This window comes from Lactuca saligna, chromosome 9, assembly GCF_052625555.1.
Source record: "Lactuca saligna cultivar CGN05327 chromosome 9, ASM5262555v1, whole genome shotgun sequence".
Lineage (NCBI taxonomy): Eukaryota > Viridiplantae > Streptophyta > Magnoliopsida > Asterales > Asteraceae > Lactuca > Lactuca saligna.
Genome location: NC_136425.1, coordinates 135,017,211 through 135,038,333, shown reverse-complemented (window position 1 = coordinate 135,038,333; position 21,123 = coordinate 135,017,211). Strand labels below are relative to the sequence as shown.

General features: G+C 35.1%; 2 protein-coding genes across 2 annotated transcripts; both read left to right on the top strand.

Annotated features, from left to right (window-relative positions):
* The first annotated feature begins 23 nt into the window (after nt 1-23).
* Nucleotides 24-1,514, top strand: LOC145015318 (peroxidase N1-like). Its single transcript, XM_078973774.1, has 3 exons — nt 24-475; nt 599-764; nt 859-1,514. The coding sequence occupies exons 1-3, from the start codon at nt 74-76 to the stop codon at nt 1,275-1,277; spliced, it is 987 nt and encodes a 328-aa protein (XP_078829900.1). The 5' UTR covers nt 24-73; the 3' UTR covers nt 1,278-1,514.
* Nucleotides 1,515-8,695: 7,181 nt separating this feature from the next.
* LOC145015164 (peroxidase N1-like) lies at nt 8,696-10,117 on the top strand. Its single transcript, XM_078973613.1, has 3 exons — nt 8,696-9,147; nt 9,271-9,436; nt 9,531-10,117. Exons 1-3 carry the CDS (start codon nt 8,746-8,748, stop codon nt 9,947-9,949), a joined length of 987 nt encoding a protein of 328 aa, XP_078829739.1. The 5' UTR covers nt 8,696-8,745; the 3' UTR covers nt 9,950-10,117.
* The last annotated feature ends 11,006 nt before the right edge of the window (nt 10,118-21,123 follow it).

Here is a 21,123-nt window from a genome sequence, read left to right as displayed (position 1 = left end):
ATTCTTCCTCACATCATCAAATTACCAAATCCAATACATAACCAATTATACAAATCTTTGTAGTGAACTAGCAATGGAGGTTTTTTGTAATAACAAAATACCCCTCTTCTTTCTTGTCTTGTTAGCCACCTTGACCAGCTTGGCACAAGGCCAAGGCACCCGAAATGGCTTCTACCAGACCTCATGCCCAAGAGTTGAAGCCATTGTGCAGTCTGCAGTTGCAGCAGCTGATCGGGCCAACGCAGGAGTCCCACCCGGTTTGGTTAGAATGTTTTTTCACGATTGTTTTGTTAATGGCTGTGACGCCTCTATCCTACTCAATGGTCCTTCTAGTGAGAGAACTGCTCCGCCCAATTCTCTATTGAGAGGCTTCGAGATTATCGATGCTGCAAAGACGGAGCTCGAAAGGGTTTGTCCTGGGGTCGTCTCCTGTGCTGATATTCTTGCACTGGCTGCCCGTGATTCTGTGCTTCTGGTAATTAATTACTTTCTCAATACCTTGTTTAAGCATTTCCAAGTCGCCAGTAGAAATATTACGTACGTTGTTGGCTTAAAACTTGTACTTATTCTATTTTTCCAATCGCTGTTCACTGTTCAGGCTGGGGGAATTGCGCGCTGGGCAGTGCCATTAGGTCGTAGAGATGGATTGGTTTCACGTGCTGCTGACACTGCAAATCTTCCTGCTTTCAATGACGCCGTTGATGTCCAAATCAGGAAGTTTGCTGAGAAAGGTCTTAACGCCCAAGATCTTGTTACCCTTTCTGGTAAGTTAAGCATATATAACACTTCAACCGTTGCAACAGTTACGTACTATCAATGTATTAAACTGATGCGTCTATGGGTTTTACTGATTTCCAGGAGCACACACCATTGGGACGGCAGCCTGTGCATTGTTCAGCTACAGGTTATACAACTTCAACAACACCAATGGACCCGACCCATCTATTAACCAAGCCTTCCTTCCCACACTCCGAAACCTGTGCCCCAACGGAGGAGATGGTTCAAGGCGTGTGGCTTTAGATACAGGAAGCCAAAACAGGTTTGACAATTCATACTATGCAAACCTGAGGAACGGGAGAGGTGTACTTGAATCTGATCAAGTGCTATGGAGCAACCCAACAACACAAAGGTTAGTGCAACGGTTTCTTGGAGTTAGGGGACTCCTTGGATTGACTTTTAACGTTGAGTTTGCAAGATCAATGGTGAGGATGGGTAATATTGAGGTGAAAACTGGGACTCAAGGAGAAATTCGTCGGGTTTGTAGTGCAATTAATTGATTAATGACGGATGTTATAATTCGAATCCAGAATGGTTTGATAGGAAAAAGTTTTTAATACGTAGGAAGCTCTATAAAAAAACTGTAAATTTTCCATTCTTACGTGTATGTGATTAGTTATTGTAATACACAACACGAAAAGTTGGTAATGATATTGATAGTCCCACATGTTTTTGACCTGAGACAAATTCGTCGTTTAACGCATTGACTTTATAGAGATTTCAAAAAATTATGACTATGAATTTGGATCGAATATTAAACTAAACCAAACCTTGACTTTGTATTCATATGTTGCCAATGATTTATTCATCAAAAACGAAACTTGCGACTTTTCATTTGAATTTCATTTTCGAAGAAGATAAAACCAAATGTAGGCTTAGGAGGATTGTCATTTTGGAAGAAAAATAATTTGGATAGAACTTATTTAAATATAATATATATATTTTAAGGGTTTATCTTTTTTTTTTATCCCTCTATAAGCTACAGTTACTTCTAATAATTAAATTTTTTAATTAATCATAATTTTTTTTGAACAAAACATTTCTTTTTTATAAAAAGCTAGCAAGAGGCTAGAGTTACAAGGAAAATAAGCATTCTCTTATAGGACAAATACACTAATTTTACCGATTCATGGAACCACCTATCGTGTTCCTAACTTTTAACCAATTGTAAGTTTGACATTTCTCCACTTGCTAGGTCTGGTTTGTCCTAACTTCACAATGTTGTTAAATATGTAATTATTTCGATATCTCCATATAGTCGATACAACAACAATAAGCACCCTAGAGACAACACTGTTAACATTTTTTTGGCATCGTCCATGAGTGAAGAAATAGTAAAAGATCATCCAATAAACTGATCGTGAAAGGTATTTTACTCCATCAGTTAGCTCTGTCTTCTTTAAATGATTATGTAGTAATTTTATATTTTTATCTATAATTATTTAGCTAAAGTAATGAATAATAAGAATTTTTAATATAAAAAGGGAATTTTTTTAATAAAATTGTGAGATTTCATAATAATTTAGAATAAATAGCCAAAAATTAGAGTTTTTCTAATAATATCAGTTAAATAAGTCTGTGGCTTCCTTAATTCGTCAATGGCTTCCTCAATTCGTCTGTAGAATGTTTGGAAATAGAGATGTTCCTTGTTGCATTTTTGGAATTGAAAGCATTGCGTTTTGGCCCTTGTAAGTAGTACGTGGGGCGTATAACAGGTCACACTTGGCATACTAGTTGAGATGCTAGTACGCGGGGCATACCACTGATGTACGCTTTCCATACTAGTGGATGTTGGTCGCTGTTGGGTTTTAATTCAAAAATAGATTCATAAACTAGAAAAATATGACAACAGAAGACTTTAATTTTCTAAGTAACATAAACATTTTATACCAACCAAGGATCTTATTACAAGTTATAGAAATATTAAACACTAACCAAATGAAGGATGAAGAAATAACAACCTTTGTAGTTATTTAAGTCCTCTTGGGAGGCTTGGAAATTGGTGAAGAATGTGGAACCTTTTATACACCAACAATAACTCAACTTGATGTAGATGCTAGTCCATAAACTCTTAAACACTTGAGCTTTAAGTTCATAACCAATATGAACTTAAAGAAGGCATGAAGATGCAAGTATTCTTCATGTTTTCTAACCAAAACTAGAGAGAATGGGAGAGAGGAAAGAGGTTTCGGCCATTTCCAAGAAGTGAAGGATGAGCTCTCTAGCCAAATGCAAACCTCTTATTTATATGCATAAAGTGAAGATATTAATCATTAGGGCTTAACACTTTAAGCACATATGTCTGCATGTCATAAACATGTTTCCTATGCTTGAATTCTTTTGAATAAACTAATGGAAAAGCCATACTCTTCTTCTTTTTATGCAAATCTCAAAAATTACATAAAGAAGAGAAAAGTTAGTTTAAATTTTATAAACTCAAGGTTTATAAAAATATAAACTTTGTTTTTTGAGTAAAAGACAAAAAGTTTCCAACTAGTCCAAAAAGTTGGACAGAGTCATTGTAAACGAGTTGGACATGATCATCGTTCGATGGTATATCCCAAATACTTCGATGATTAACATGCTCGACAACACACTGATGATTATTGTTTGGCTCTCAGATTTAGAACACTTGTTTCACTTGTGAAATCTATATGAGTTGATCATCTTTATATGTTTCGCGTCGTGTGTCGATACTGGTGAAATTATCACTAGAAATAACTCATGTTCGAGTATCAAACCACTTGCAACGAAATAGTATAGCTGAATAATCATGCGTATACCTCAACTCTATAATCTCTTCAAACTAGCCATAATATTTCTTTCCTTTCTCACCCAGCGCTAAAACCACACAGTTTTGTGTTGTGGTTTGTGCATCACAACTAAGTACCATAAAGCTAACACCACTGACTATTCATGCGGTGTAAGAATAAGCATTCATTTGCGGACCCATTGCAAGAACCGAAAACTCTTTGTGGAATTCTGGAGAGTTTTCTATTTTCATTTGATGAACCTAGTAAAGATAAAGTAATATGTATTATGTATTCTTTAGATCAATGAAACAAATTTGTTTATTAATTTATGTTATGTTTTCATGAAATTAATTACGAAATTCTCTCTTTTCATTACTTTGGGGATGTTCGAATTTGAATTTCCTATGTTGATGACAAAGAGATTTAGATTTAAAAAGATAAAAAAAAAAAGTTAAGGATGAAAGTTAGAGATAAGAATAGTTACTTGACATACTGTGTATCTTCACAGCTATTCAATACAAACCATTCTATGTTATGCATTTCTGTTAAATTAGGAGTTTTGATTTGAGTTGTGTCGGTTGGTCGACATTTAGACTCAAACATTCAAAACTTTGTTATTTCAATGACAACATCTTCATTTATTTCCAGACGATTGAATTGATTCTTTACATCTCGAAGGTACATCGAACAAAATGATAAAGCTTCTTCAGCAACATAACTGTATCGTCCGTGTTTCTAGGCTAGTCATTAATGATGATGTAATAGTCTAGGTTAACCTTTGTAACCCGTCTTGACATCATAAAGATGTATTATTTGATTATTATATGTTTTGTGCTTAATTGTGTGACTTAAATAAATTAAGGATAAAAATAAGCGTCAAAATGAAATTTTAGATAAACCCGATATCTATGAAGGATGTGGTAGTGGTCGTGTCAAGGTTTCTGAATATTTAAAGAATGCCGAAATCCGAGTTATAACGAAGAAGTTATGACATGTTGAAGTTTCGCGACAGAACCAGCCCGACACTACGTGACGTAAATAGTGAATTTACGCTAGAGCGATATTTAGCCTTATTGATCTAAACGGAAGTCGTAGAATAAGTTAAACCAAAAGCGTGCATAAGAAGAACGTCTAAATATGACTTCGTATGAATAAGTTATGATTTTTTGAAGTTTCAACTTAGCAGTATGCAACCCAAATCTCTAAATAGAGATCAAGTGATATTTGGCCGAAACAATCTAAATGAGAATCAAAGATCTCGTTGATAGTAGTCCAACAGTGAAAAGACAGAAGAAAACGGACGTCAGATGAAGAATTTATGATTTTATAACGGAGTTTTCCTGTCCCGGCCTACTAAAAATAATATCAAAATTAGCCGACGAAGTCTAAACAAAAGTTGTAGAGCATAGTCTCACCTACGCGTGGATATAAAGAACGTAATAAACGGAGCTTGTATGAGGAAAATATGATTTTTTGAAGTTTTTAAATAATTAAAATATATAAATTTTCTTATATATTCAGATAATATCTGAATCCGTGACTCAGCCGATCTGATCCGAAGATTATGCCCAGCGTAACCTAAGTACGCCCAGAGTAATGCTTGTTATAAACCAGTAGTTGTATAAAACTGTGTAAGGTCTATGTTTTATTGATTATGCTTTTGTGTATGTATCGGAACATTACAGCCCAAGTTTTGATATATAATGAAAATACATTTCTTTAAAAAATGCTTTGATAAACTTTATTTTATCATGTAATCTTTTGGGGACAAATTCCGCAACTCTTTTTAAATCAATGGATTCACTCTGAAATTATTTTAAAAGTATAAATGAAACCGGTCTTTTCTGTCCATGATTTTGGGGATGTCACAGTTGGTATCAGAGCATTAATTTAAGTGAACTAAGAATTTGTAGGATTTCTAGATTTAAACTTAGAATGCTATGTGAAGACCGTGAGATGAGTGTCTGTTATATTTAAGACACAAACACTAGTTTATTTTATGAAAGTTGCCTAAAATGCTTTTATGTGATAAATGTTATATGTTTCCATATGTGATATTATTTGTTCGGAGTGATAAGGATGATTTGAGTTTCTATTGTGAGTGAGGATCTAAATTCACCTTGTTCGGTGTATAGATCAACAATAGCAAGAACAAGAAGTGGAGTTGGAAACGTGAACAAAAATAGGAATCAACCACGTGTAATTAAATAAGTAGTTGTTGAAGTAGCAACACCTGAGCAAATAACAATGGCTGGTGCACAAATGATGATTCAGACGATGTTGGATCATCAAATGGAAGAAACGAGATGTCTGCTTCAGCAGAATCGTGAAGAACCTTCAATGCCGAGTGTGCAGCCCAAATTAAGTGAAGGGCAGTCAAAAGGAGGAAACTTCAGTGGGATCATTGGTCAAGGAAACCCACCAGTAAACAGATGAAACAACTAAGATGGAGGGAATGATGGACTTGGATGCAAGTACAAATACTTTTTGACTTGAAAACCATCAACCTTCACTGGAAAGGAGGATCCGATCGGAGTCATGGATTGGATCCGATCGAAGGCCCTAAGACCTAATGAGCCACTGCAACTGACTTGGACAGAGTTCTTGGTGCAGTTCAAGCGTAAGTTCTGCTCGACCCAAAATCTACTAGAGTTGGAGAACAAGTTTCTGACGTTGACAAAAGGCAGCATGCCAGTCTATGATTACACCAATGCCTTTATAGAGAAAATGGATTTACTTTGCGTATCGTCCCAGATGAGATGAAGAAAGTTGATCGATATGCAAAGGGACTTCCATGCGAGTACGTCATGCCAGTACATCAGACACCTACTCTGGTGGCAACTATCTGGGCTGCCAAGTCTGTTGGGGACATGATCAAGGGAAAACCCACCAGCAATGTTGAAATTGGCAAGAAGAGAAGTTTTGAAGGAACTTCAGGTTCCAGTAAGAAAAAAAAATTCGAAGTCTGATTCGAAAAAATTTGGAGGAGGAAAATAAGGTGAATCGAAATGGTGTAAGAAGTGCAAGAAAAAGCACTCTGGGAAATGTAGCGAGGATGTGACGTGCTACAAGTGTGGAAAGACGGGGCATTATGCCAATGAGTGTTCGTCCAACAAAAGAGTGTGCTTTGGGTGTAATGAAGAGGGGCACATTTTGAAAGACTATCCGAGAAAGAAGGAGGCACCAAAACTCAATATTCCCCCAAAGCCGAAAGCGAGAGCCTTCCAGATGACACTAGAAGCTGCTAATGAAGAAGCTGATGTCGCTGCAGGTACCTTTCTTGTAAACAATTTGTCTACCCAAATTTTGTTTGATTCTGGAGTCAACTACTCCTTTATATTGCATGACTTTAGTAGAAAACTAGCTTTGCCTGTTGATAGACTAAATAATGCTTTATTAGTCGAAGTTGCTAGTGGAAAGTTTGTACCTGTTACTCATCGCATGAAAAACATCTTAATCAATCTGAATGGGAATATGTAATATTTGTTTTGTATATATTAAATTAACGTAATGTGTAAACAAATAAATATCTATGTGTTGTGTGTGTGTATATATATATATATATATATATATATATATATATATATATATATATATATATATATATAAAGAAGGTTGTTTAAACAGCAAAGAAATGGAAAAGTTTAAGGTTTTGGTATCCATACGCCTGAGGAACAAAAGATAAAGGCAAACATGCCTTATAAAAAGGGGTTGCATCATCCTTTAAAAAAAACAGCCATCGTTTTAGCTAGTTGGCTCCTTTGAGCCGGCAGTTTTCTTTGGAAGCAGGCTCTATTGAGCCGATAATTCTCTTGGCTAGGTGGCTCCATTAAGCTATTTGGCTTGACTGACCAGGTCTGATTAAGAGTCCGATTTGGACCGATTTGGATCGAATTGGACCGATTTTGACCGATTGAGACTAAGGCCGGTTAGCCAACCCTCTAACTCTTATTCGTAAGCAGTTGGAGGCCGCCAAATGTGTAGGCGCCGATTAATCAGCCGCTTAGACCGATTTTTACAACACTGATATATATATATATATATATATTAGCTAGCTAAATACAAAAAATTTAGAAATCAAATATCAAAAATGATATTTTAAGAATTTTTTAGTTTAACATGAATCTTCTCTAATAAATGAATGTTTTATTATTACTTGTCACATTCTCATTCAATTTGTCAAATTTCATTTTGTTATTATTTTAAATTAATTTTTTTTCAAATGTTATTTTATGTGTTTTTTCTATTTTATTAAATTTCATTTAATATTTTAATGTAACATTTACAATAAATATATTAATAAATGGATATCAATACTATGAATACTATAGTGGGGTTGAAAGACAAGAAGTGTCCGCACCTTCTTTCTCAAGTAGGCCCATTGATAGAAAGGGCTTGACTAAGAATATAGAAATGACTTTTCTCGGTTGGTTATTAAAGTCAAGTTTTTGGTCTTATCATGCAAGTGACAACGACGTTGAGTTGACGACAGAGAAAGACTGGGCATTCAGGCGAGCCGTCCGATGGTGTGGTACGTAGTGGGTTTAGTACGCGCCGTCAAAACGGCTCCGAAACAAACAAAAAGGTACGACATTTTAGTTTAAAAATTCTTCAATTTAAAGTTCATTAATTTCTTTTTTTTATTTAAATTTAAAACATAAAAAGCAATTCGATTAAAATAATTTATTATTTTTTTATTTTTTTATAAATTTGAAGTTGTAAAACATTTTAACTTTTATATATATATATGATTGTTTAATTAACTAATATAATATATAACTTTTACGACTAATGTGTTATAAAATAAATTACAATTAAAGATTTTGTTTATTTCAACTATGGCTATTCAAAATGTCAAATCTTAACCTGTACGTTACTTACGTACCATAGTAAACCCTAATAAATGTATATGTACGTGCTTTTTTTTTTTTTTTTTTTTTTTTTTTTCATATTAATGTATAATCTCCCCCAATGATTATTTTATTTTATACACAAACTTGCATGGTTATATATAGGAGCTGTATCCATAAAAAGATTGACTCTTTCTCTATGCATCTCCTATGGTCGACTTTGTCTACTCTTATCACCTGCCGCGTCTTTGACTTTCTCTTCACTCCCCCACCTCCACTCACTATAAAATACATTCTTCCTCACATCATCAAATTACCAAATCCAATACATAACCAATTATACAAATCTTTGTAGTGAACTAGCAATGGAGGTTTTTTGTAATAACAAAATACCCCTCTTCTTTCTTGTCTTGTTAGCCACCTTGACCAGCTTGGCACAAGGCCAAGGCACCCGAAATGGCTTCTACCAGACCTCATGCCCAAGAGTTGAAGCCATTGTGCAGTCTGCAGTTGCAGCAGCTGATCGGGCCAACGCAGGAGTCCCACCCGGTTTGGTTAGAATGTTTTTTCACGATTGTTTTGTTAATGGCTGTGACGCCTCTATCCTACTCAATGGTCCTTCTAGTGAGAGAACTGCTCCGCCCAATTCTCTATTGAGAGGCTTCGAGATTATCGATGCTGCAAAGACGGAGCTCGAAAGGGTTTGTCCTGGGGTCGTCTCCTGTGCTGATATTCTTGCACTGGCTGCCCGTGATTCTGTGCTTCTGGTAATTAATTACTTTCTCAATACCTTGTTTAAGCATTTCCAAGTCGCCAGTAGAAATATTACGTACGTTGTTGGCTTAAAACTTGTACTTATTCTATTTTTCCAATCGCTGTTCACTGTTCAGGCTGGGGGAATTGCGCGCTGGGCAGTGCCATTAGGTCGTAGAGATGGATTGGTTTCACGTGCTGCTGACACTGCAAATCTTCCTGCTTTCAATGACGCCGTTGATGTCCAAATCAGGAAGTTTGCTGAGAAAGGTCTTAACGCCCAAGATCTTGTTACCCTTTCTGGTAAGTTAAGCATATATAACACTTCAACCGTTGCAACAGTTACGTACTATCAATGTATTAAACTGATGCGTCTATGGGTTTTACTGATTTCCAGGAGCACACACCATTGGGACGGCAGCCTGTGCATTGTTCAGCTACAGGTTATACAACTTCAACAACACCAATGGACCCGACCCATCTATTAACCAAGCCTTCCTTCCCACACTCCGAAACCTGTGCCCCAACGGAGGAGATGGTTCAAGGCGTGTGGCTTTAGATACAGGAAGCCAAAACAGGTTTGACAATTCATACTATGCAAACCTGAGGAACGGGAGAGGTGTACTTGAATCTGATCAAGTGCTATGGAGCAACCCAACAACACAAAGGTTAGTGCAACGGTTTCTTGGAGTTAGGGGACTCCTTGGATTGACTTTTAACGTTGAGTTTGCAAGATCAATGGTGAGGATGGGTAATATTGAGGTGAAAACTGGGACTCAAGGAGAAATTCGTCGGGTTTGTAGTGCAATTAATTGATTAATGACGGATGTTATAATTCGAATCCAGAATGGTTTGATAGGAAAAAAATTTTAATACGTAGGAAGTTCTAAAAGATAAATCGGTATAACAAACTGTAAATTTTCCATTCTTACGTGCATGTTATTAGTTATTGTAATAAAAACACGAAAAGTTGGTAATGTCCCACATGCTTTTGACCTGAGACAATTCGTTGTTTAACGCTATGACCGTATAAAGATTTTAAACAATCATGACTATGAAAAAGGCCACATTCGACAACTCTCTCAAGATGAAAAAGCACTGATTCATGTTCAAATCCAGAAAAATAACATAGTCCATAATTCCTTTCAACTGAGATATCAAAACCAATTCAAACCCGAAAATGAAATAAACAAATCAATCAATTTGTGAACCAGCAAATCAAATCGTAGAATACACCTTGGATCTAAATCGGCGGCCACCGTAACAAAGAGAGGGTATCGTAGGAGAAGTAAAGTGAAGAGGACAACAGTGGTCTTCAAAAGGCTCGATGATTTCATCTATATATCGTCCCTCTTCACTATGTAGTTCAACCACCACTAAACCTATCCCACTTTTTCATCCCCAAAGATCCGGCGACACCCCAAAGAAATAAATACCACTAACCACATCCCAGCTCACCCATCCCAATTCTCTTCCCCCAGCTCACACAACTAGAATCACCAGTGTAATCATCAACACTAAATCGAGAAAGAAGGTAGAGAAAAAAAATAGATTTGACCCAGGAAGATCGACGTTTCCAAGCCAATTCGACTGGAATAAGGTGTGATGTTGGTGGGGATAAAGAAAAACGGAGCACCGGTTCAGGGTGGGGTTTGTTATCGGAGCACTCGGCAAAAGGGGGAATTGATGGGGAAGGGTGGTGATTATCGCATCCACAAGTCGATGATGACAATAAGAAGCCGACAGTGGTTGGGAGATGTAATCCAAATCGATGGCGCTAGGGTTTCTAGGAGGTGGTGTCGTCGTCGGAGTCGATGGGTAGTATGTGATGCAGCGACGGTCGATAGTGGATATGAAGGGGGTTGTGAAGGTGGAGGTCGGAATAAGGGAAGGAGACTCGTGGTGTACGGTGGGTATTTTATATAAGAGAGAGAGAGAGAGTATTTTATTTTTGTTTTATTTTTAATTGTTGTAATAAAAGAAAAATGTAAAATAAAATAACAAGGGGCAAATCTGTCATTATAAAAAAGTGCATAGGAAATTGGACCAGACTCGCAACAAAACGAAACTACTGGACCATCTTTGCAAGCGAAACCCATTTTGGACCAAAGTTGGTAGTTTTGCATAGCACAAGGACCATTTTTGCAATTTTGTGTGTGTGTATATATATATATATATATATATATATATATATATATATATATATATATATATATATATATATATATATATTGTAACATGCGGAGTCCAAGTATACCCTGTAAACCTTGATCTTTTGAGCATTTGTCCTTCTTGGCCCTTTTTAGAAAAAGATGGTAAATGAGTATGCGGGGCGTACAAGAGTGTAAGCTCAGCGTATTCATATACGTGCATGTCACACCCAAAATCGGAACGACGGAAACGTTCAAGGGTGGAGGACGTCATGTTTAATATCACAAGACATGCATCATAGTAATCAAAGTAATAAACAACCATTTCATTACAAAGAAAGTGTTTACAAAGTATGTGGCTCACATGACATAGACTACAAAGCAAATAACAAAAAGACATGATGCTATACTACTCCATCTTCTAAATCCCAGTGCGCGTACTTGTCTACTGGTCTCCTGAGAATACAAGTTATTTTGAAAGCGTAGATCGACATTTAAGCTAGTGAGTTCATAAGATTTTAGTGGTGTAAGTAAGTTGTAAGAAAGTTATAGTAAGTTGTAACTTCTGTTTAGAAAAGTTCGCCTGTTCCATTAGAAAATCCTATATTTCATGCTTTGTTGAAATATAAGTAAAAATGACTCTACAATCCTTTCTATGAGTACTAAATTGATACAAGTTATATAAAACCCAGAGTAAACAAACAATCGGTTGTGTGTATCTGCCTTAAGCCCACAACCAAACAAGGAACATAGAATAAAGCGGACGACACACATCCCATTGTTTGTTAGATCATCGTTGTATATAACCCTAGCGTATTCACTTGGCACTCACGTAGTTAACTGTAATAGTTATTTTATATTAGATGAAACTATCCTTTAAGAAAACCCTTATTTCTTATAATAAAAATGGTAACCACAGTTGTTCCTGTTGGATTAGTGTCTAAGCCCGTAACCATATTTGGTAAGTACTTGACCCGGTTGTGCATCGTCCTTTTAGGTTGCCTTTACCAAAGCAACTTGACTGGAGAAATGATAGAGAAAGAGGTTATTATGGTTTATTAATATATTAAAATAGAAATCATATTTAATTAGTTGACTTTGGTCAAGAATTAAATAAGAATTAATTTTGTGATTAAAAAAGTTAACTAAACTAGGGGGGCTGAATTGTAATTATATAATAGTTGAAAAATACGGCAATCGATACCCTATGGATAGGGTGGACAAATTCAAGGAGAAAAGGCCCTAGAATTTGTCCATGATAAGGTTTCTAGGATTATCCTTTGGACTGCTTGGTGGGCAAGTAATCAGATAAGGATAAGGACTAAAACCTTAATCCCTAGTCCTATATAAGGAACCCTTAGCTTAGGAAAATCGGCCACTTAATCCTAGAATCTCCTAGAGTCAATTTTCTACCTCTCCTCTCCTCTCTCTCTCTCTCTCTCTCTCTCTCTCTCTCTCTTGCCTCTCAAATTGCTTTTGGTGTTTGTGAGCCATTAGAGGTACTACACTTGTGGTACTTGCTTTCAAAGACAAGAAGATTGAAGATTTGAGTTGTTATTACAATATAAAAACAAGAGGTATGTAATCCCTTCTAATATTTAAATTTTGAAATACCTAGGAGCATGCTAGGGTTCTTCATGTGTTCATAATGTTGCGTATCTAATAGTGAAAACATAGATCCTTAGTTAGGGTTGCATGCACACATAGGATTGTTTGTATAAAACCCATCAGTTCCTTCTATAATCACTTATTTTATACTAGCTATAAGTAATCTAATATCGAACAGATAGTTAATTGTGTGGATTTTCCCTACACCCACAACCAAACAAGGAAAAGGGAATGAGGCGGAAAGCACAAATCCAACTACTTATCGGATATTAATTTTATATAACCTTGATGTATAAACTAAGGTATTATAGGATTAACCACCTAAGGTCCTTTAAGTTATATTGGTTTAATAAAATGGATTAATCCTTTACTGGTAAATTTCTAGTTTTGTATACTAAAAGTTCTGATTTAAAAAATATGTTTTGTACTAGAAAACTATGCATTGAATTAGTGTCTTATGACCTGACCCATACCTGGTACCCCTTATGATTACATGGTGTATACGGAATATATATAGCTAAGATTGAATAAATAGTAGGCTGGATGAATCTGCTCTAAGCCCACAACCAAACAAGGAACAAAAAATGAAGTAGAAAGCACACATCCTACTACCTGTGGGATCCTGTTAATATATATCCCTGGATGCATACACTGAGGAATCATAAAGTTAGCATTATAGGGCCCCTTTCTACTGAATGTACTAGGCTCGACTGTTCTGTGTGTCATTTGTAAAATGTAAGTTTTCCGTAGTTTATAACTATCTTGACTCGAAAATAGTTTGCATTAACTTTCAAGTGGAACTGTCACAAAATGAAAGTAATGGGAAATTATAAGTACCCAGTTGTCTTTTGAATTGACATCCTGACGTACTGATTACCTTAAAACATGTCTGTTTTATTAATGTCATAATGTGATGGATAGTATCCATACTATACACTCACCCTGCAAGAGATTATGGGGACCAAACGCGATTTCAGCAAACCAGTTACTGCGTCGTGAAGTTGACTCACATTTAAGTTATATGATAATGTATACCCAATTTAACTATCACCTTTTATTTAGAACAATGAGTTAGTGATTCATTGGTATAGTTAAATCTTGTAGTTGTTCTATGCTATAGCATCTTAGTAAGTTCGTTCTGTTATTGTATCTTAGTATGTTCTCTATGTTATCGCGTATTGTTTCTACCTCCATGTTTCTCTTTATAGTATGCTCTAGTATCTAGTATGAACTGAACCCCTAAACTATACCCCTTATAGTTTACTAGTATTTTACTTGAATTGTTACTGAAAAGACTCATTTTTCTACTGAGTTATGCTTGTACTTTAAAAACGGAGTTCTGTTAAACTATAAAGTAACATAACTTTAAAACACTTTTTGAAATGTTTTGATCACTTATAAAAGACATAGGCAATCTTTTTATAGATGTTTATAACAAACAATTACACAATTATCATTGTGTTCAACTTGTACTCGCCCCTTAAAAGCTTTTAAAACAGTTAAACGATTCATTATAGGGGTATAACTCACCTTATGTGGATGATTCAAATGAATATGCGCGTAAGGATGAGAAGTTCCATGATTGAATTCCCGAGACACAAACGAGTCCTAAATGACATATATTCACATATATTGGCATGAATATAGGGTTTAAAAGCAACCAAATGCAAGGAAACACCTTAAGGGACTAGGAAACACTTTGACCAAGTGTTGTAATTGTTGGATTAATGTCTAAGTCCATAACTATTTTGGTATGTACTTGACCCGACCTGACATGGTCCATTTGGGTTGCATGACATCATGCACTTGGATAGACTAAATGAGAGAAATAAGACACTTATGCTTATTAATATATTATAAGTTCTAATATATTAATAATAAGAATAATAATATTTAATTAGTATTGATCAAGAATTAATTTAGAATTAATTATGTTATCAAAAGAAGACTAATTAAATATATGGGTTGATTTTGTAAATCATCCATAACTTATATAGTGGGCCAAAGCTCCATGGACAATCAAGTTGGCTTAAACCCATAGGATGCTCCATGGAGGTTACGTAACCTATGGGTCATGGAAATGAAAGGTTATGACAATTAGGGTTTACATGGTGTAACCCTAATTGTAACATACTATATAAGCATCATATTATTCACCAAAATTGGACACTAGTGTGTGTAAAAGAAGGGTTAGCCAATTTCATGAAGTGTGGATTTCTCTCTAAGTTATTCGAAGAGAATTTTATGTTGTGTGATCCATTTGAGGTGTTACAGTTGAGGCACTAGGCACTCAAGCCCCATGGAGTCAAGCTACACTACAAGAGGTATGTATTCTATCTATATTATTACCCAAATATCTATGATTGTATGCTAGATAGGGTAATACCTTGGAATATTAGTATTTGCATGTATATTAGAGAAAACATATATCTAAGGTATTTAGGGTTGCATGTACACCATAGGAGTGTTAGAATGCTCAAAACCCAACAATAGTATCAGAGCCAGATTGTTTTCTGTTATATTGATGCAAATGTTTTATTTTCAAAGCTGAAAAAAAACATGACGTTTGTTAAATTTTAAGATAATTACTTGTTTTTGTGAAAAAACTAATTATTTGTAAAATTTGAATTATTTTCTATGAGTTAAATTAAGTCAAATTTAGTAAAAGATAAAATGATATGATTATTTTATTAGTTTTAAAAGTTTGATCTAAAGAGTTTTTTGAAACCTCCATAAGTTACAGGTATGAAAAGGTTTTAAAAAAATTGATTAAAAGTTTTTTTTTATGGAGTTACAAAAATTGGTGTTAATATTTTAAAGATTTCCATAACTTGTTCTTAATTTATGGAACATGAAAAGTTTCATAATCAAACAAACATTAAACTCCATAAGTTATGGAATCGAAAAGGTTTTTTTTTTTTATTTTTATTTTTTTTTTATTTTTTATTTTTTATTTTTTATTTTTTATAATTATCTTGATCTTATGGGTTGATTTAGATTAATAGAAAATTATGTGATAATATGTTTCCAATCCATTTTAATCTAAAAGTTGATTCTAAAATGTGATTTTGTAACTTGTCCTCAAGTTACATGAAAAGTCACATTTAAGTTTCTTAAAACTCATAAAAGTTGTCATAGGTTACAAAATGAAGAGTGTTGTCCTCATTAAATGGTTTTATGACTCCATTACTTATCCTCAAGTTATGGAGGTTCAAGAGACTCTTCATTAAATAAAAAAATTTGTGTAACCTTAATTAAATCCATAAGTTATGAATAAGGAAGAGTCACATTCTTTAATGGTTTAAAGTCTTCCATAACTTGTCCTTAAGTTATGGAACTTGAAGAGTTTTTTAGTTAAAACTACTTTAAACACATAAGTTACGGAGTTAATTAGTTTTGAATAGTTCAAAACTTTCTCTCAAGTTTTGGAATTTGAAAAGTTTTCACTTATGGATATTTTAATTCCAAGTTAGCCCTTACAATTTTAAAAGTTAAAATTCAACCATTATACTTTATAATATTATAAGTTGATAATATATATATATATATATATATATATATATATATATATATATATATATATATATATATAAAGAGTAAAGTTAGTCATACCGTTAGTAGGCCTCATTCACGAAGCCGGTCTATAAGAGGGGGGGTATAAGGTTACTGCCTATAAAATGGCAGTTTAATGGGTGTCCACTCTCACCCGCCGCTTCCTTGATCGGTGGAGGGTTGTTAGCCGAATGGGTAGGACAAGGATTAGAATTCTCCCTTCAATAAAAGTATTAATGATAAATACTAAGTAACTAAACTCTTATAAATACCTAATCTTAGTTACTTTGGAAAATGTGGATAAGGTGCTAATCCATGAAATTACACTTTGCACTTTGTTTAAGTTGGTTAGTGGAGTGTGTGTGGTTAACCGGCACACTAACTCGTATTTAACAAGGTAGGCACAGGGTAACTTAATGTTTATCATAGTATCGATGGAGTGTGTATGGTTAACCGACACCTCGATTGAGGGGTAAACACTTAAGGTTACCAAGTAATTTGCATGGTTACTTCACACCTTGTTTTGTGATCGTCGGCATCCCAGTCACAAAACATGAAGGGCACACTCGAGATTGAAACATGCCATTGAAAAGTTCAATGAATCTCAATAGATCTAGGAGTTTCAAATCCAATTAAAACATAATAATACAGTTCATTTATCTTGGTGGAAATTTGTGAATCTTTATTGACCTACCTTCAAATATTTTATAGCTTGGATTACGACATCCCTCTTCTAAGTTATAAAATAGTTTTTTGGGTGCTAGCCTTAATATTTCATATTGGGTGTCATATTAAGGACTTTAGATCAACTATCTTGAATATCTCCCAAAAGATGTCTAAGTTCAGACATCTATGATCTTCCCAAATCTCTTGGAACTTTACTTCTTTCACCTCCTCCAATGATCCTCCTTAACCCATAAGTTCTTGAAGATGAAGTCACGTATTAACAAGCCGGGAGAGTTATGTATTGACAAGCCCTATTGGCTTCGTTTAAGGTCACATATTTACTTCGTTTAAGGTCACTCAATCCTTATTGGCAAGCAAGGTTTATGTGTGATCACATCTTGGAGATGAAGTCACGTATTCACAAGCTGGGAGAGTTAGGTGTCAAAGTCTAGAGGTAGTGGATGTTTAATCACTTTCTAAGTTACATAGTGAATTCCTTTGGGATTCCTATGCAATAGACTATGACAAGACCCTTAATGATCTTATCTATTTGCTTGGTGCTGCTAAATTAGAAATGATTTGGTGTACTAGTAAAGCAAATTTGATTAGGAGATCAACTTCCAAAAACTTTATGGACATGGACAATAGTGACACATGAAATCTAGAAAAGCATTCTCTTCCCAATGGAAAGGGATTGTCCATAGTCAACTTGGTTGACCAAATGGTAAAGAGAAAGGCTAAGTTTGAGATAGTCCCATGTACTATTACCTAAGGGTGCATATGTTTCTATTGCCAAAGCAAGGGGCTTTGGTTATGAAGCTGTCAAACTTACCTAAGGATGGTAAAGTCAATAAGTTTGACTTTATTTCAGGTAAAGTCCATTGTCTAACTCTATTAAGTTCCTACTTGGAGATTCTTATTACATGATGTGACTGGGTTACATGTTGATGTTTTAAGAATCAAAGAAAACTAAAGAAACTTTAAGGAAGTATATGATGATTCTGATTGTGAAGATGGATTTCGATCGCATGGTTCGGTGATCAGAATTTTTGAGTTGTTGCTTAAGAGTTATGATATATTGCTAAGGTATAGATAACAACAAGGTTTTCATATGGATTGTAAGGATAAGGATTTTCCACAAAATTTTAAAATAAAAGGAATTTTTTTTTGATTTCATTTATTTGAAGTATCCTTACAATGGAATTTATGGAAAAATTGTTGCTTATAAGATTCTATTGATAGCAATATTGAAAATGGATTTAATTCTTTCGTCTGTGGTAGTGTCTAATTTCACCAAATAAGGAAAGATTCTCATCACCCAAGTTTAAATTGGACTAAAACTTGGAATCATGCAAGTTGTATAGTATGATGAATGATAATTTTCATCTTTGGAAAATTAAGACTAATTCCTCGTTCACATGTATATATTAGTCAAGGGAAGGACAAAAGGATCGGGCACACTTGGGTTTGTGCTAGTCAGGTCCACCACAAAGAATATTCGTCATGATTTACTAAAGCTTAGTAAATATGGTTATACTTACAAGTTTAAGTATAATTCTAAAACATTGAAAATGATTTAATGTATGACAGAACGAATGAGAAGAATCAAATTCGGCAGAAAGATAAAAGTTTCTCAAATCTGAAAAGATGGGAGAGTACTTTAGTATCATGTTTATGATCATCTTAATGATTAAGATACCATATCACAATTGATCCTCTAAGGTCATCTTAGTGCATTCTTATGACTAAGAATAGGAGTTATGAATTATTGAAATGGTTAAATCAAAAATATGAATCATACTTCGTTCCAAAACAATTCTTAGAGTTATACTCCAAGATTGTAACTTGAGTGACATATCTTAAAGAAGGTTTATTAACACTAGTCAAATGTAAGAGTAAAAGGTTATCTACTCTTGTACATTTGAAATTGGTAAGTTGTGATGTTTTGGATAAAACAGAGACCAACTTAGACCAATTGTGTGAAGTGTTTGTCTTGATAAAGAATCCGCATGTCACACCCCAAAACCATGAATGGTGGAAACATTCTGCAGCGGAGGACATCATGTACAGTATCACAACAATGAATAGTAGTAAACAAGCAACAACATCATCCATTGCATTAATATTATAATTTCATACATGTGTGTTCTGTCAAAGTTATAGACAACGAAAATATACATATCAAAATAAAAGACGAGTCTTGAACGAACTCCATCCTCTCAAAAGCCTGGCACCTGTACCTGTCTAGTGGTGACCTAAGAATACAAGTTTTTTTGAAAGCAGGTATCAGCTTAATGCTAGTGAGATCATAAGTATATTAATGTATGACTTTGTATGAAAACGTTTGAAAGTTGTTTATGTAAAATGTTTTGTACAATGTTTTGTATAATGTTTGAGCTCTCCTAGAAAACCCTATGTTTTCTACTAACTGTAGCCTTCTACCAAGGCATCTCGTGTTCGTGTATATGTCTCTTGTTAGAGTGTGTGTTTCCTGAATTTTGACTATCATTAACCAAAAATATAGTTACTACATTACCGTGCATCGTGTGAATATTCACGCAGTGAATGTAATGGGAAAATATTATTGTACCGTAGTATTTGTAATAAGTGAATACCGTGGCACTAACTACCTTAATACAAAAAGGTGTTTTCAAATAACATGTGATCGACCTGTATCCTGCTACTGAGTCTAGTAAAACGACGATGTAAGACGCCGTAAGAAATGATATTTGGCACCTGTAGACTAGCAAGTCCCACTATAGCGAGCAGCAAGGTGTAAGATACTCAATCCAGTATAGATCTATACGCAAACTCATACACTCTCCAATTAAGCAGATTCGGGATACAAGAACGGTCATGACAGGAAGTGCCATGACCCGCTCAATGGTTCACAAAACTGCATAAACGTATATGTAATAAATGTGCTAACTGAAAGTGTAATCTTCCTCTATCTAGCCTGTGTGTACTGAAATGTTCTGCGTGTGCTAGCTGTAATGTACGTTCTCTCTATCTAGCATGTATAGTAATGTACTGTGTGTACTACTCGAACTAACTCATGAATGAACTGACTCATTGTATATTTCTTTGTTCTAGTTATAGTATTAGTATTCTCTTGTGCTACCCCTATGGTAACTTACTAATGATGTAACTGGTACATATGAACCTGGAAGTATACCCTTGCTACCCAAGGGTACTGAATGAACTGGAAGGACCTTTATGACTACATATGTACACATGATATATAATTAATATTTAAATTGTAACGTCATAAATTTCAAAACCGATTTTTTTTCATTTTTACAATCATCAAAACATCGAGTAATAAATTTAGATTCCAATGTTACAATTTAGTCACGGCCGATTACATAACAAAGATCACAAAATAGTTTCCCCGAGTGTGTGTACGATCACGCCGTCGCCTTCCCACAGTCCTCGCTAGTACCTGAAGCACATAACACGACAACTGTAAGCATAAATTCTTAGTGAGTTCCCCAAAATACAACCTACGCACATACGCCTTTCCAAGCCCTGACCTTCCGGTCCATGTGTCTCAGGGGACTTCCGTCCCGCCTGGGTAAACCTTCCGGTCCTACCCATATCAACCTTACAGTCCATATTACCACGCCTTCCGGCCTATAACATATTGCCTTCCGGCCCATATCAAAGCATATCATACATGGCACATATAACGAATAACTTATTACACATAAGGCATATATCTTATATCGTATTCGACCTTCCGGTCACACAGTCAAACCCTTCCGGGTACAGTATAGTGAGAAGACTCACCTAGTATGTCTCGATAACTCGTGAACCCTGGAAATCACTCATGCTCGAACCCCCGAGCTGTAATCCTCCTATGACATCATGAATCTATAATTATTACTTGTACCACTAAGGTTGACCATCCTTATCAAGTCGACACTGGTCGACTTGGTCAACAGTCTTTGGTGAAATTGACCGGACTCGGCGAGTGAACTATAGTGACTTGGCGAGTCTACGCGTTTTCTCCAA